Source organism: Vipera ursinii (genome assembly GCF_947247035.1).
Source record: "Vipera ursinii genome assembly, chromosome: 2".
Lineage (NCBI taxonomy): Eukaryota > Metazoa > Chordata > Lepidosauria > Squamata > Viperidae > Vipera > Vipera ursinii.
In genome coordinates this window covers 3,812,109-3,827,031 of record NC_139513.1, presented here as the reverse complement: position 1 = coordinate 3,827,031, position 14,923 = coordinate 3,812,109, and the positions used below count along the sequence as shown (strand labels likewise).

The window sequence follows — 14,923 nt, the reverse complement described above, 5'->3', positions numbered from 1 at the left end:
GACCATAGCCTTGACTATACGCACTTTTGTTGACAAGGTGATGTCTCTGCTTTTTAGTGTGCTGTCTAGATTTGCCATGGCTTTCCTCCCGAGGAGCAAGCATCTTTTAATTTCTTGGCTACAGTCCCCATCTGCGGTGATCTTGGAGCCCAGGAAAATAAAATCTGTCACTACCTCAATTTCTTCCCCATCTATTTGCCAGGAATTGAGAAGGCCAGATGCCATGATCTTGGTTTTCTTAATGTTAAGTTTCAACCCAAGTTTTGCACTCTCCTTCTTCACAGCTAATTATATACTAATGTGTAAAAGCAAAACATTGAGGCTGAAGTGTTTTTATCTTGAACTGTGCTAAAAAGAGTCAGAAATAAATGCCTTTTCTTTCTTTTTTTTCCCTTGCACCTCAGGTTTTCTTTTTCCCCTCTCTTTTTCCTTGTCCTAATTTCTTATTTCTATTTTTCTTTGTATTTTATATATTAAATAAATTTTAAAAATCAGATAAATAAGAAAAATATTTTGCTTCTCATCCAAGAAGCTTCTTTAGTTCTGAAGGAGCTTTTTGGATGAGAAGCTAAAAATTTTCCATCTGGTTGGTTTTTGGAAAAAGCACCTTTGGGACAACCATGACCTGGATGATTGGGAATCTCCGTACACAGGTTTAGTAATTCCAAAATTTCCTGATTGTTAGAAAAATTAATCAGTGGAACAACTTGCCTCCAGAAGTTGTGAATTCTCCAACACTGGAAGTTTTTGAGAAGCGATTGGACAACTATTTGTCTGAAATGGTATAGGGTTTCCTGCCTGAGCAGGGGGTTGGACTAGATGACCTCCAAGGTCCCTTCCAACTCTGTAATTCTATTCCGTTCTGTTCTGTTATAGTCTAGTCTAGTCTAGTCTAGTCTAGTCTAGTCTCATCTAGTCTAAAATCCATTCTCTACATTTCTCTCCAAATGACATATGCATTGTAGCAATAATATTTCATGAATTCTTTCCTTTAATAAAATCCCTTGGTTTCATTCCTCTTACCCTGTTTAGGTTGGTTTCTGACTATGCCAAATGGTGATTAAGTCTTGCTCTTCTGCTTCTGGGCATGGAGATTTTCTTTTCTCAATGTCAAGAATTTGATATTTGAGGAAAGAATTTATATACGCTTCACTTTTTGTATTTCCTACCTTATCGTTTAATTGCATCATTTTTATGGGGCCCAAAATCTGTCAGAATCAATAAGCCAGCTATGAAAATAAGTCAAAGCTCACTCATTTTCTTTTACATAATTAGGAAATATAGATTGATTATAAAAAAAATGTAAGGTAAAAGAGTCCCTGAAAATTTTATTCTGCTTGTCATTGCGAACTATAAGGGGGTGGTGCTTATCTCCATTTCATTGAGCCAGTACTGTCCAATGATATTTCCATGGTCATGTGGCCAGCATGATGTCACTTTCCTAACAAAGTGGTACCTATTTATCTACTCACATTTGCATGCTTTCTAACTGCTAGGTTGGCAGGAGCTAGTGGCAAGGATGGGAGCTCGCCCTGTCACATGGTGCTGAGGTCTTGAACCTGAACTGCCCAATTTCCAGCAGATAAACCCAGCTTCTTAACCACTAAGCCACCACATTGCCCTATAGATTGATTATATCTATCCCAAATTCTGAAGGCAAACTCAAACATTCAGAATGAAACCATCCCTTTTGTATACAAATTGATTTGTAGATATCTGAAACCATTAAAGATTCAGATGTTCTATTTACATAATGTGTTTTCTACATTGTTCCATCTTCTTTCTATAGCTCCACCCTTTCCTGAAGAATCCCCAGATCTACAATCACACCATGGAAGGAATGTATGTGGATGGAAATGGAAATTTGATGGCTGACTTTGACATCCTGAGCTGGGTGTGGTTTCCTAATAGGTCAGCCACTAGAGTGAAATTTGGAAGTCTAGCAAGAAAGGAATCTGCCAGAGTCATGTTCAGCATCAACAAGGAAGACACGGTGTGGTCCCAATGGAATAAACAGGTGAAGTATAACAGAATAACAGAGTTGGAAGGAACCTTGGAGGTCTTCTACTCTAACACCCTGCTCAAGCAGGAGACTCTATACTATTTCCGACAATGGTTGTCCAATCTCTTCTTAGAAATGTAAAGTGTTGGAGCACCCATGACTTCTAAAGGCAAGCAGTTCCACTAATTGTTCTAACTGTCAGGAAGTTTCTCCTTAGTTCTAGGCTGCTTCTCTTCTTGTTAAGTTTCCAACCATTGGTTATTGTCCTGGCTTAAGTTGCTTAGGAGAATAGCTTGATTCTCTCTTCTTTCTGGCAGCCCCTGAGCTATTGGACGACTGCTATCATGTCACTCCTAGTCCTTCACTTCTACTAGACATACCCATTTTCTGCAATCATTATTAGTATGTCTTAGCCTCCAGTCCCCGGATGATCTTTGTTGCCTTTCTCTGCACTCTTTTTAGAATCTCAATCTATTTTTTTTTTCATGACAACCAAAACTGAATGCAATATTCCAAGTGCCACCAATATTCCAATATTCCACCTCCTCAGGGTGCCACCGATCAGAGAATGTCGATTGGTGGTCCCCAGGGGGAGATCCTTCTCTGTGGGCGCTCCGGAGCTGTGGAATCAGCTACCGGTAGAGCTCCGGATGGCGCCCGATCTTCGCTCCTTTCGTCGCGATCTCAAGACGTTTCTGTTTGTTCAAGCCGGCCTAGCCTGATGGGGATTGGTGGGGTTTTTAGTCTTGTGTTTTAATTTTAACTTGGTGTTTTAGAACTTGATTCCAACTGTTTTAATATGGGCAATTATTTAATCTTGTTTTAACGTTTGTATTTAGTATTTTATTCTGCCCTGTGAACCGCCCTGAGTCCTCAGGGAGAAGGGCGGTATATAAATATTATTAAATTAAATTAAATTAAATTAAGTGTGGTTTTATCAAGGCATTATAAAGTGGTACTTCACTTTAAGAACTACCTTAAAAAGGCACTTCAGTTTAAGAAGTAACATTTCAAGAAAAAAGATCTCCTATCCCTTTGGTTTCATTTAACAGCTCAGTGAGCGTCTTGTCTCTTCTCAAACTAAGTATCAGACTGATTCTTTGGGGGTTTTTTTCATTCAGTCCTAGCAAAATGGACAAGGTCTTTTTATTTATTTGTATTCCAATTTCTACAGTAAACTGTCCATCTCCCTCAAAAAGGGGCTGTCTACAGGGTTTAGGTTTCTTTCCAAAGAACAAAGGCAAAAATAACATAGGGGTGGAGGAAATTGAGGCAGGTTTTAATAGGAAAGAAGAAGTAAAGCCTTCTAATACAGGCTTTGTGCTTTGATTGAGTAAAGATTGATACTATGTGCCATAAGTCAGTGTCAGCATCAGCTCTTAGGGATGGCACAGTGGTTAGAATGCAGTACTGCAGACTACATCTACAGCCTGCTGGCTTCCAGCAGTTCAGAAGTTCAGTTCTCACCAGCTCAAGGTTGATTCAGCCTTCCATCTTTTTGAGGTCAATAAAATGAGGAGTCAGATTGTTGGGGGCCATATGCTGACTCTGTAAACTGCTTAGAGAGGACTGTAAAGCACAGATTGTTGGGGGCAATTAAGCTGACTTTGTAATAATGCCACTTGGGGTGTGTGTGAAAGCCCTAATAAGCAGGCATATACATAGAATGAAGGCTACTGCTAAGCTTGTAAGCTGCCCTGAGTCTTCGGAGAAGGGCAGGATATAAATGGAATTAAAATAAAAAAATAAAAAATATAAGTGTCCTATTGTCCTTCCTTCCTTCCTTCCTTCCTTCCTTCCTTCCTTCCTTCCTTCCTTCCTTCCTTCCTTCCTTCCTTCCTTCTTTCCATGGTGGCACAGTGGTTAGAAGAGCATTGCAGGCTAATTCTGCCAATTGCCAGCAGTTTGATCCGGACCAACTGACTCAGCCTTCCATCCTTCTGAGGTAGGTAAAATGAGGACCCAAATTGTTGGGGGCAATATGCTGATTCTGTAAACTTCTTAGAGAGGGCTGTAAAGAACTGTGAAGTGGTATATAAGTCTAAGTGCTATTGCTATTGCTATCACACAGATAATTTTCTCCATGTCCCTTTGTTGTTGTTGTTAGTTGCGAAGTCGTGTCCGACCCATTGCGACCCTAGGGACAATGTTCCTCCAGGCCTTCCTGTCCTCTACCATCTTCTGGAGTCCATCTAGGCTCACGCCTACTGCTTCAGTGACTCCATCCAGCCACCTCATTCTCTGTCGTCCCCTTCTTCTATTGCCCTCAATCTTTCCCAGCATTAGGCTCTTCTCCAGTGAGTCCTTCCTTCTCATTAGGTGGCCAAAGTATTTGAGTTTTAGCTTCAGGATCTGGCCTTCTAAAGAGCAGTCAGGGTTGATCTCCTCTTGGACTGACCGGTTTGATCGCCTTGCAGTCCAAGGGACTCGCAGGAGTCTTCTCCAGCACCAGAGTTCAAAGGCTTCAATTCTTTGGCGCTCAGCCTTTCTTATGGTCCAGCTTTCACTGCCATACATTGCAACTGGGAAGACCATAGCCTTGACTATACGCACTTTTGTTGACAGGGTGATGTCTCTGCTTTTTAGTGTGCTGTCTAGATTTTCCATGGCTTTCCTCCCGAGGAGCAAGTGTCTTTTAATTTCTTGGCTACAGTCCCCATCTGCAGTGATCTTGGAGCCCAGGAAAATAAAATCTGTCACTACCCCATTTCTTCCCCATCTATTTGCCAGGAATTGAGAAGGCCAGATGCCATGATCTTGGTTTTCTTAATGTTTAGTTTCAACCCAAGTTTTCCACTCTCCTTCTTCACTCGCAACAAGAGGCTCTTTAGTTCCTCTTCACTTTCTGCCATTAGAGTGGTATCATCTGCATATCTTAGGTTGTTGATGTTTCTTCCGGCAATCTTAATTCCAACTTTTGATTCATCTAGCCCTGCCTTTCTCATGATGTGCTCTCCATATAAGTTAAATAGGCAAGGCGACAGTATACAGCCTTGCCGGACTCCTTTCCCAATTTTGAACCAATCAGTGGTTCCGTGTCCAGTTCTCACTGTTGCTTCTTGGCCCGCATATAGGTTTCTCAAGAGACAAATAAGATGGTCTGGTACACCCATCTGTTTAAGGACTTGCCACAGTTTGTTATGATCCACACAAACAAAGGCTTTAGCATAGTCAATGAAGCAGAAGTAGATGTTTTTCTGGAACTCTCTAGCTTTCTCCATGATCCAGCGTATGTTTATTTATTTATTTATTTATTTAGTTATATTTATATACCGCCCTATTCCCTGAGGACTCAGGGCGGTTTACAGGAAATTAAAAAATCCAAAATACAAAAATTAAGAACCAAATTAAAAAATATTAAATTAACCCTGTAGTCAGTTAAAAAGAACCCCAAATTAAAAATTCCTCCTCAGTCTGGGCCCGAGAGCTCGAAGAGCCAGGTCTTCAGGCCCCGGCGGAATGATCGAAGGTCGGGGGCAGTTCTCAGCTCCACCGGCAGCTGGTTCCAGAGGGCAGGCGCTCCCACCGAGAAGGCCCTATCCCTGGGTGTCACCCGCCGGCAGTCTCTTACCGGCGGGACCCTGAGCAGACCCTCCCTGTGGGAGCGCACTGGGCGAAGGGCATTTGACGCCGGCAGCAGGTGTTCCCTCAGATATCCCGGACCCAGGCCATGTAGGGCTTTATAGGTGATAACCAGCACCTTGAATTTCACCCGGAGGGCAACCGGAAGCCAATGCAGCTCGCGGAGTAGAGGTGTTACATGGGAGTATCGGGAAACCCCCATTACAACTCGCGCGGCCGCATTCTGCACCAGTTGAAGCCTCCGAGTGGTCTTCAAGGGCAGCCCCATGTAGAGAGCGTTACAGTAGTCCAAACGGGAGGTCACAAGCGCATGAGTAACTGTGCGTAGGGCGTCTCGGTCCAGATAGGGACGCAACTGGCGCACCAGGCGAACCTGGGCAAAAGCCCCCCTGGTCACGGCTCCTATATGGTCTTCAAAATTGAGCCGTGAATCCAGGAGGACGCCCAAGTTGCGAGCCCTATCGACGGGGGGTAACACCTCACCCCCCATCATTAAGGATGGAATAACTTGGTTAACCCGAGATGCCGATATGCACAGCCACTCAGTCTTGGCGGGATTGAGACGAAGCCTGTTTCTCCCCATCCAGACCCGAACCGCCTCCAGGCACCGGGACATCACGGAGAGGGCATCACTGGGTTGGTTCGGGGTGGAAAGAAAAAGTTGGGTATCATCAGCGTACTGATGATACCCCACCCCAAAACCACGAATGATCTCGCCCAGCGGCTTCATATAGATGTTGAACAGGAGAGGCGAGAGAACCGACCCCTGAGGGACTCCACAAATGAGAGACCTCGGGGCGGATCTCTGCCCTCCTGTCAACACCGACTGCGAGCGGCCCTGGAGGTAGGAGGAGAACCACCGTAAAACAGTGCCTCCCACTCCCAGCCCCCTGAGACGCCGCAGTAAGATACCATGGTCGATGGTATCGAACGCCGCTGAGAGATCTAATAGGACCAGGACAGAGGAGCAACCCCTGTCCCTAGCCCTCCAGAGATCATTCACCAGCGCGACCAATGCCGTCTCCGTGCTGTGTCCGGGCCTGAAGCCCGATTGGTACGGGTCCAGATAATCAGTTTCCTCCAGGAACAGAGGGAGCTGATGCGCCACCACACTCTCAACAACCTTCGCCAGAAAGCGAAGGTTGGAGACTGGACGGTAGTTGTTTAAAACAGCCGGGTCCAAAGCAGGCTTCTTGAGAAGGGGTCTCACCACCGCCTCCTTCAAGGCGGCAGGAAAGACACCCTCCTTCAAGGAAGCAGTTATTACTGCATGGAACCAGCCTCGTGTTCCTTCCCGAGCCGCATAAGCTAGCCAGGAGGGGCACGGATCCAACAAACAGGTGGTGGTGCTCAGTCTCCCCATGATCCTGTCCACATCATCAGGGGAAACAGGGTCGAACTCAGTCCAGATAACGTGCTCAAGACCGCCTGATTCCTCCACATTAGACTCTGCCCAGTCAGAGTCCAAGCCGGTCCGGATCCGAGCGATTTTGTCCGCCAGATGATGACTAAACTCCTCGGCTCGTCCCTGCAAGGGATCCTCTCTCACCTCCTGATTAAGGAGGGAGCGAGTCACCCTAAACAGGGCGGCCGGGCGATTATCTGCGGACGCGATAAGGGCGGCAAAGTAGTTAGACTTCGCCGTCCTTATCGCCGCAAGATAAGACCTTATAAAGGTTCTTAACTGCAATCGGTCGGATTCGGACCGGCTGGATCTCCAACCACTCTCTAGACCTCGTCTCCGCCGCTTCATCTCCCGGAGCTCCACAGAGAACCATGGGGCCCAACGGGATCTGCGTCGGGTCAGAGGTCGCATGGGTACAACGCAGTCGAGTGCCCTGGTGGCTGCCGTTTCCCAGGCCTCCACCAGGGCATCGACTGGGCTGTGGGTAAGGGTGATAGGTATAGGCCCAAGCGCCCTCTGGAACCGATCTGGGTCCATTAGGCGCCTGGGGCGGAACCACCTGGTCGGCTCCGCCGCCCAGCGGCGGGGGATGGCATGACGGAAAACTAGCCTCAGGAGGTAATGGTCTGACCATGACAGAGGGGTGATGGACGGAGAACCCCCTCCCAGATCATCCAACCACTGTCCAGACAGAAACACCAGGTCAAGAGTGTGACCCCCCTCATGAGTCGGGCCCTCAATAACCTGGGTCAGGCCCATGGCTGTCATGGAAGCCATGAACTCCCGAGCTAACTCCGACGACCCTCCCAGTGATGGCAGGTTGAAGTCACCCAGGACTACAAGCCTGGGGAACTCCACCGCCAACCCTGAGAGGGTGTCGAGCAGCTCGGGCAGGGCTGTTGCCACACAGCTGGGCGCCAGGTATGTAAGCAACAAGCCCAACTGAACCCGAGGACCACACCTCAAGAGGAGGGTCTCACTCCCGGCCATCTGGACAATGGTGGCCTCCCGGGGACACAATGTCTCCCGAATAACCACTGCCACCCCACCACCCCTGCCCTGAGCCCGTGGCTGGTGCAGCACCCGGAAACCCGGCGGGCATAACTCGGTGAGAGGCACCCCTCCCTCCGAGCCCAGCCAAGTTTCCGTGATGCACGCTAGATCCGCACATTCCTCCTCAATCCGATCACGGATGAGGGGAGCTTTATTAACTACGGATCTAGCGTTAAAATAGACCAGCCTGAGCTCAGGGGCCTGATCACCCTCATCCCCGGGTAAGAGGGTGCTAACCGGAGGGTCGGAGCGCGCCACCGCTCGAAGATAGCGGGGGCGCGATCCCAGATGTTGATATGACCCTCCTCGCAAACACCTGCTGCCATACCCTATCGCCGTGGGGATTCGATACCCCACCCCCACATTCCCAGCGCCAGCAGCCACCTCCCCCAACCCCGTCCCACCAGGACCTCTAACAGGACCAGACTGAGTGCCGGTTACAAGTTCCCTCCCCATCCCCCCCTCCCTCCCCCTCCCTAACCTCCTAAAATAACCGGCTAAAAATCTGATCAGGGGCCTCTTAGCGCGTCTTAACTCGAGGCCCCTATCCAAGCCCAACCACCTCTCGGAGTCCCAAGGCTTGGGCCCGTCATTAAGGGGAGTATGAAAACAGGCGACAGGTCGCGCCCATGAGGCAGGGACCGCCCTAAGGGCATACAAGTCCGCTTCGGAATAACGATGGATCATATAGCACTCAATTAGTCTCTTGGGGCCGATGTTGAAAATATGGCCAAAGGATTGTTCATTGATGGTACGAAGATGGAAAAAGAACAGGTCCAGTGGGCATATCTCTCAATCTGCAAAGCCATCTCGGCTCTCACCCGAGATGGAGTTCCAAGGGACAACCTCAGCCGTCCTCTCACTCCGGCTGAGGAGTCTAGCTGGAACAGAGAGAGACAAGGGGAGTCCTAAGCCAGGCCCACCCTAACTGGTCTCCCACACCAGAGAGGTGGTCGCTGACCAGTCCAGAACCGTCCTCCCACCACGGTTCGGTCCCGTCCACACTGGATTATCCATAGGGGGATCTTAGTTCCCATCAGGTATGGAGCTAGCTGTAATGCCTGCCTGTCAACAAAAGAAGTAAGAAGCAGGCAGGCCAGGCCTCTGTCAATCCTCACAACGCCAGCCCGCACCGCCAGTCTGGGGGGGGGGAGAACAAAAGATTCTCTCCCCAATGTCCATCCACCAGTCCAAGCCATCCTTCAACGGCGGAAAGAAGTGATCCCAGCAGTCATGTTGGGTCCTGGAATTCACTAACATGTCCGCCGGGGCCGATGACCAGGCCCACAATCTGCAACCACCATCTAACACCACCATGTTAGCAATTTGATCTCTAGTTCCTCTGCCTCTTCGAAATCCTGCCTGTACTTCTGGTAGTTCTCGATCCACATACTGCTGGAGTCTAGCTTGTAGAATTTTAAGCATAACTTTACTAGCATGTGAAATGAGTGCAATGGTGCGATAGTTTGAACATTCTTTGGCACTGCCTTTCTTTGGAATTGGAATGTAAACTGATCTTTTCCAATCCTGTGGCCACTGTTGAGTTTTCCAAATTTGGTGGCAAATTGAGTGTAGCACTTTTACTGCATCGTCTTTTAAGATTTTGAATAGCTCAGCTGGAATACTGTCACCTCCACTAGCTTTGTTGTTGCTCAGCTTTTCTAAGGCCCACTTCACTTCACATTCTAGGATGTCTGGCTCGAGGTCAGTGACCACCTCATTGTGATTATCAGGGACGTTAAGCTCATTCTTGTATAGTTCTTCTGTGTAATTTTGCCACCTCTTCTTAATCTCTTCTGCCTCTGTTAGGTCCCTGCCATTTTGGTCCTTTATCATGCCCATTTTTGCATGAAACGTTCCTTTCATCTCTCCAATTTTCTTGAAAAGATCTCTCGTCCTCCCTATTCTATTGTTTTCTTCTATTTCTTTGCATTGTTCATTTAAGAAGGCATTCTTATCTCTTCTAGCTATTCTTTGGAATTCTGCATTTAATTGGGCATATCTTTCTTTTTCTCCCTTGCCTTTCGCTTCCCTCCTTTCCTCAGCTATTTGCAAAGCTTCCTCAGACAGCCATTTTGCTTTCTTGCATTTCTTTTTCTTTGGGATGGTTTTGGTTGCTACCTGTTGTACAATGTTGCGAACCTCTGTCCATAGTTCTTCAGGCACTCTGTCTATCAGATCTAATTCCTTAAATTTATTTTTCACCTCTACTGTATATTGAACAGGGATATGATTTAATTCATACCTGACTGGCCTAGCGCTTTTCCCTACTTTCTTTAATTTAAGCCTAAACTTTGCAACAAGAAGCTCATGGTCTGAGCCACAGTCAGCTCCTGGTCTTGTTTTTACTGACTGTATAGAGCTTCTCCATCTTTGGCTGCAGAGCATATAGTCAATCTGATTTCTGTGTTGATTGTCTGGTGATGTCAATGTGTAAAGCCGTCTCTTGGGTTGTTGGAAAAGAGTGTTTGCTATGACCATCGTATTCTTTTGAGAAAATTCTATCAGCCTGTGCCCTGCTTCATTTTGTACTCCAAGGCCAAACTTGCCTGTTATTCCAGTTATCTTTTGGCTTCCTACTTTAGCATTCCAATCCCCCATGATGATAAGGACATCATTTTTGGGTGTTAGTTCTATAAGGTGCTGTAGGGCTTCATAGAACCGGTCAATTTCATCCTCTTCAGCACCGGTGGTTGGGGCATAGACTTGGACTACTTTGATATTGAATGGTTTGCCTTGGATTCGAACTGAGATCATTCTGTCATTTTGAGGATTGTATCCCAGTATTGCTTTTCCTATTTTTTTTATTGACTATGAAGGCTACTCCATTTCTTCTGAGGGATTCTTGCCCGCAGTAGTATACCTGATGGTCATCTGAATTAAATTCACCCATTCCTGTCCATTTTAGTTCGCTGATACCTAAGATGTCAATGTTTAGTCTTGTCATCTCTTGTTTGACCACGTCCAGCTTTCCTTGATTCATGGACCTTACATTCCAGGTTCCTATGGAGAAAAAATCTTTACAGCATCGGACTTTCCTTTCACCACCAGACATATCCACAGCTGAGCGTCCTTTCGGCTTTGGCCCAGTCGCTTCATTCTTTCTGGCGCTACTAGTACTAGCCCTCTGCTCTTCCCCAGCAGCATAGTGGATGCCTTCCGACCTGAGGGGCTCATCTTCCAGCGTCATATCGTTTTGCCTTTTGGTACTGTCCATAGGGTTTTCATGGCAAAGATACTGGAGTGGTTTGCCATTTCCTTCTCCAGTGGATCACGTTTTGTCAGAACTCTCTGCTATGACCTTTCCGTCTTGGGTGGCCCTGCACGGCATAGCTCATAGCTTCATTGAATTACGCAAGCCCCTTCGCCACGACAAGGCAGTAATCCATGAAGGGGATTACTGTCCCTTACCAGTGGTGAATATCTATAGCTCAGTTGTAAGATGAGTGTGAAGGTTCATTCTCTGAGCTTGTGGGTTGGTTTCTGAATGTGGAAGTTGAGGTTACCAGGCTAGGTAACATCTTCAGCAGCAGGTAGGGGAAGTTACCTAGCCTGGTAACCTCATCTTCCAACAGTGCACTCATTGCCTCTGTGATTGTATTCATCCTCCTTATTGCTGGACATCCTCATCTTCTTTTTCCTTCCACCTTTCCCAACATTTTTAGAGCTGTCTCTTCACATAATGTCTCCAGAGTAGGATAATATGAGCCTGGTCAATTATTCCTTGAGTAAGAATTCTGAGTTGATTTGTTTGATTGCCCCTTTTGTTTTTAATTTTCTTGGCTATTCATGGTATTCTCTGAAGTTTTCTCCACACCAAAATTCAAAGGTATCAATATTGTTTATATCCAGCTTCTTCAATTCTTCAACTTTCACTTCCAAAAAGTGTCACAGGAAGAACCACTGCCTGTCTTATTCTGTTCCTTTGAGTATCTTTTTCAAGATCTTCATGGCTGATGGCTTAAGTCTCAAAGATGCTTTTTCATGAAGCAGCTAAATTTTCTTGTTTTTCTTTGAAGACATTTTGCTTCTCATCCAAGAAGCTTCTTCAGCTCTGACTGGATGGTGGAAAATGAAAGGATCTATACTCCTTACAGACAGCTGGTCATATGCATTCTTTTAAAGAGTTGTTGAGGCCATTTGGAGGTTTGCTCTCAGGGTCACCTGTGTAGTGCAAATGGGTGCAGAGCCTTCTTGGAACTGTTGAAAGGACTGTGTTGTAGACTGGAGATAGATGGACAGAATGGACTTCCAGAACTGGCATCCACACAGAGAACCGGTTGTTCACATATGTGAATCCCACCACTGAGTAAAACTGTATTATTTTCATTTGGATGTGTATAGATTCAACAAGTTGAAGCTGTGGTCAGAGATTTGGTAGAACAGATGCTGGAGAATTCCAGAATTTCCTTTTGTCTTCAGAATAGTAATGAAATAGTTGTTCCAGAGTTGCTCTGGCAATTTTCCAGAAGTCAGTCCTCCAAATGAGAAGTAGTTAATGCTGCTCCAAACATAGCTTCCCTTCCCCCATATATCTTCTTTGATCAGAATACCATGTCTGGACTATCAGAAAAAAATCCGAGAATTACTTTCATGAAAACAATTGGACCAACCCTGGAATGTCTAGCATAATATGGTCTTGAGAAAGGGACCTTCCAGAGTTTTCCAGAACATTCCATTTCTGGAATGGATAGTTTTGCACATAGCAATAACACTTACACTTATAATCCACTTTATAGTGCTTTACAGCACTTTCTGAGTGGTTTATAGAGTCAGCATATCGCCCCCAACAATCTGGGTCCTCATTTTACTGACCTCGGAAGGATGGAAGGCTGAGCCGTGAGTCAACCTTGTGCCAGTCATAATTGAACTGCTGGCAGTGAGCAGAGTTAGCCTGCAATTCTGTCCTTTAACAACTGCACCACCACAATTCATACCTATTTTGTTGCTAATCCCCTTCCAACTCTATGTCTCATTTCATAGCTGATCAGTTGTGCAAATGCTTCTGAATGCCAATTCTCTTCATTTTCAGCCCTGGCCTTATTCCCGGTGTGTGGAGGCTTGTCAGCCTGGATACTACAGGGTGGTCCAGGAAGAAAAACCAAGTTGCTGTTATGACTGCATCCCCTGTGCAGAAGGGAGCATCTCCACCCAAGAAGGTGGGTGACTAGAGTCAGGTCAATCTTTGAGAAAGAAGCAAAGGTTTCTAGAAATCTCTTCCCTGGAACTTTTTTCCCTTTTTATTCTCTCTTTTATCCCTCTTCCCTACATCTCACTTTTTGCTCCCAACTGTCCTCCAAAGATGAGAAAAGGCAAGAAAATCTTCCAGGAGCCAAGCTTTTTTGGCAAATAAAAAGTCTTTTCCTTTAAACTCTGCCCCTTCTTCACTCAGCTACCTTTTCTCTCTTTATCAACTTTGGCTACTTATGCAGAAAAGTACACACACACACACACACACACACACACCTCCTTCTTTCCTCCCCTCCCAGACATAGTGTTATTCTATTACTTGTCCTTTTGCAGATGCAGACCACTGCACAAGATGTCCAGAAGATCAACATCAGAACAAGAACCAAGATCAATGTATCCCCAAAATCATCACCTATTTGTCCTATCAGGAGAATTTGGGGATCATCCTTACCTCCTTTGCCCTCTTCCTAATCTTAATCTCAAGTTTTGTCTTGGGAATCTTCAGTAAATACAGAGAAACTCCCATTGTCAAGGCCAACAACCAGGATCTCTCCTATGTTCTCCTGGTCTCCCTACTGCTTTCTTTCTGCACCTCCTTCCTTTTCATTGGTCGGCCAAAGAGAGTCACTTGCCTTCTTCGACAAACAGTCTTCAGCATCATCTTCTCAATTGCTGTCTCTTCTGTCTTGGCCAAAACCATCATGGTGGTGCTGGCCTTCCTAGCCACAAAGCCAGGGAACAGAGTGAGAAGATGGTTGGGGAAAGGTTTGTCCAATTCCATCATCCTTTCCTCTTCTAGCATCCAGGTCATTCTTTGTTCCATCTGGTTAGGAGTCTTTCCCCCATTCCCTGGTTCTGACATGCGTTCACAGACTGGAGAGATCATTCTGCAATGCAATGAAGGCTCCACTGTTATGTTTTACTGTGTTCTCACCTACATGGGCTTCCTGGCTACCATCTGCTTCATGGTGGCTTTCCTAGCCAGGAACCTCCCTGGGGCCTTCAATGAAGCCAAGCTGATCACCTTCAGCATGCTAGTCTTCTGCAGTATCTGGATATCCTTTGTACCCACCTACTTGAGCACCAAGGGGAAATATATGGTGGCTGTGCAGGTCTTCTCCATCTTGGCTTCCAGTGCTGGCCTGCTGGGATGTATCTTCATCCCCAAATGCTACATTATTTTACTAAGACCAGATCTGAATACAAAAGAGCAGCTAATATTGAAAAATAAAATAGGAAGCCAATTCTGATGCAATTTTCTTGGCAGTATAATTTCCACCCAGTGTTTTAGATCAGGGCTTTTCAACCTTTTCACAGATTCTACCACTTTTAGGATATGGTAATATTCAAGTACCACCTAGCAAGGTGTCGAAAACTTTACCAAAAAAGGGGGAAAAGTGCTAAAGTACAGGTAGTTCTCGATTTACGACAATTCACTTAGTGACTGTTCAAAGTTACAATGGCACTGAAGTGACTTATGATCATTTTTTACACTTATGACCTTTGCAGCATCCCCAGGGTCATGTGATTTATATTTAGATGCTTGGCAACTGATTCATATTTACAGTGCTTTTTTTGTAAAACAAAAAGGTGCCGGAACTCACACATGTCATACAAACCACCTTGCCTACCCTACAAGGTTCCATCCAAAAAATGTGCCGGGAGTCCATTCTGAACGTTCTATGAGAAAA

General features: G+C 45.9%; 1 protein-coding gene across 1 annotated transcript; it reads left to right on the top strand.

The window, feature by feature from the left end:
- Positions 1 to 620: 620 nt before the first annotated feature.
- LOC310633242 (vomeronasal type-2 receptor 26-like) lies at positions 621 to 14,482 on the top strand (the record flags this gene model as incomplete). Its single annotated transcript, XM_083350929.1, has 4 exons — positions 621 to 653; positions 1,790 to 2,017; positions 13,075 to 13,201; positions 13,566 to 14,482. The coding sequence occupies 4 exons, from the start codon at positions 621 to 623 to the stop codon at positions 14,480 to 14,482; spliced, it is 1,305 nt and encodes a 434-aa protein (XP_083207055.1).
- Positions 14,483 to 14,923: the final 441 nt, after the last annotated feature.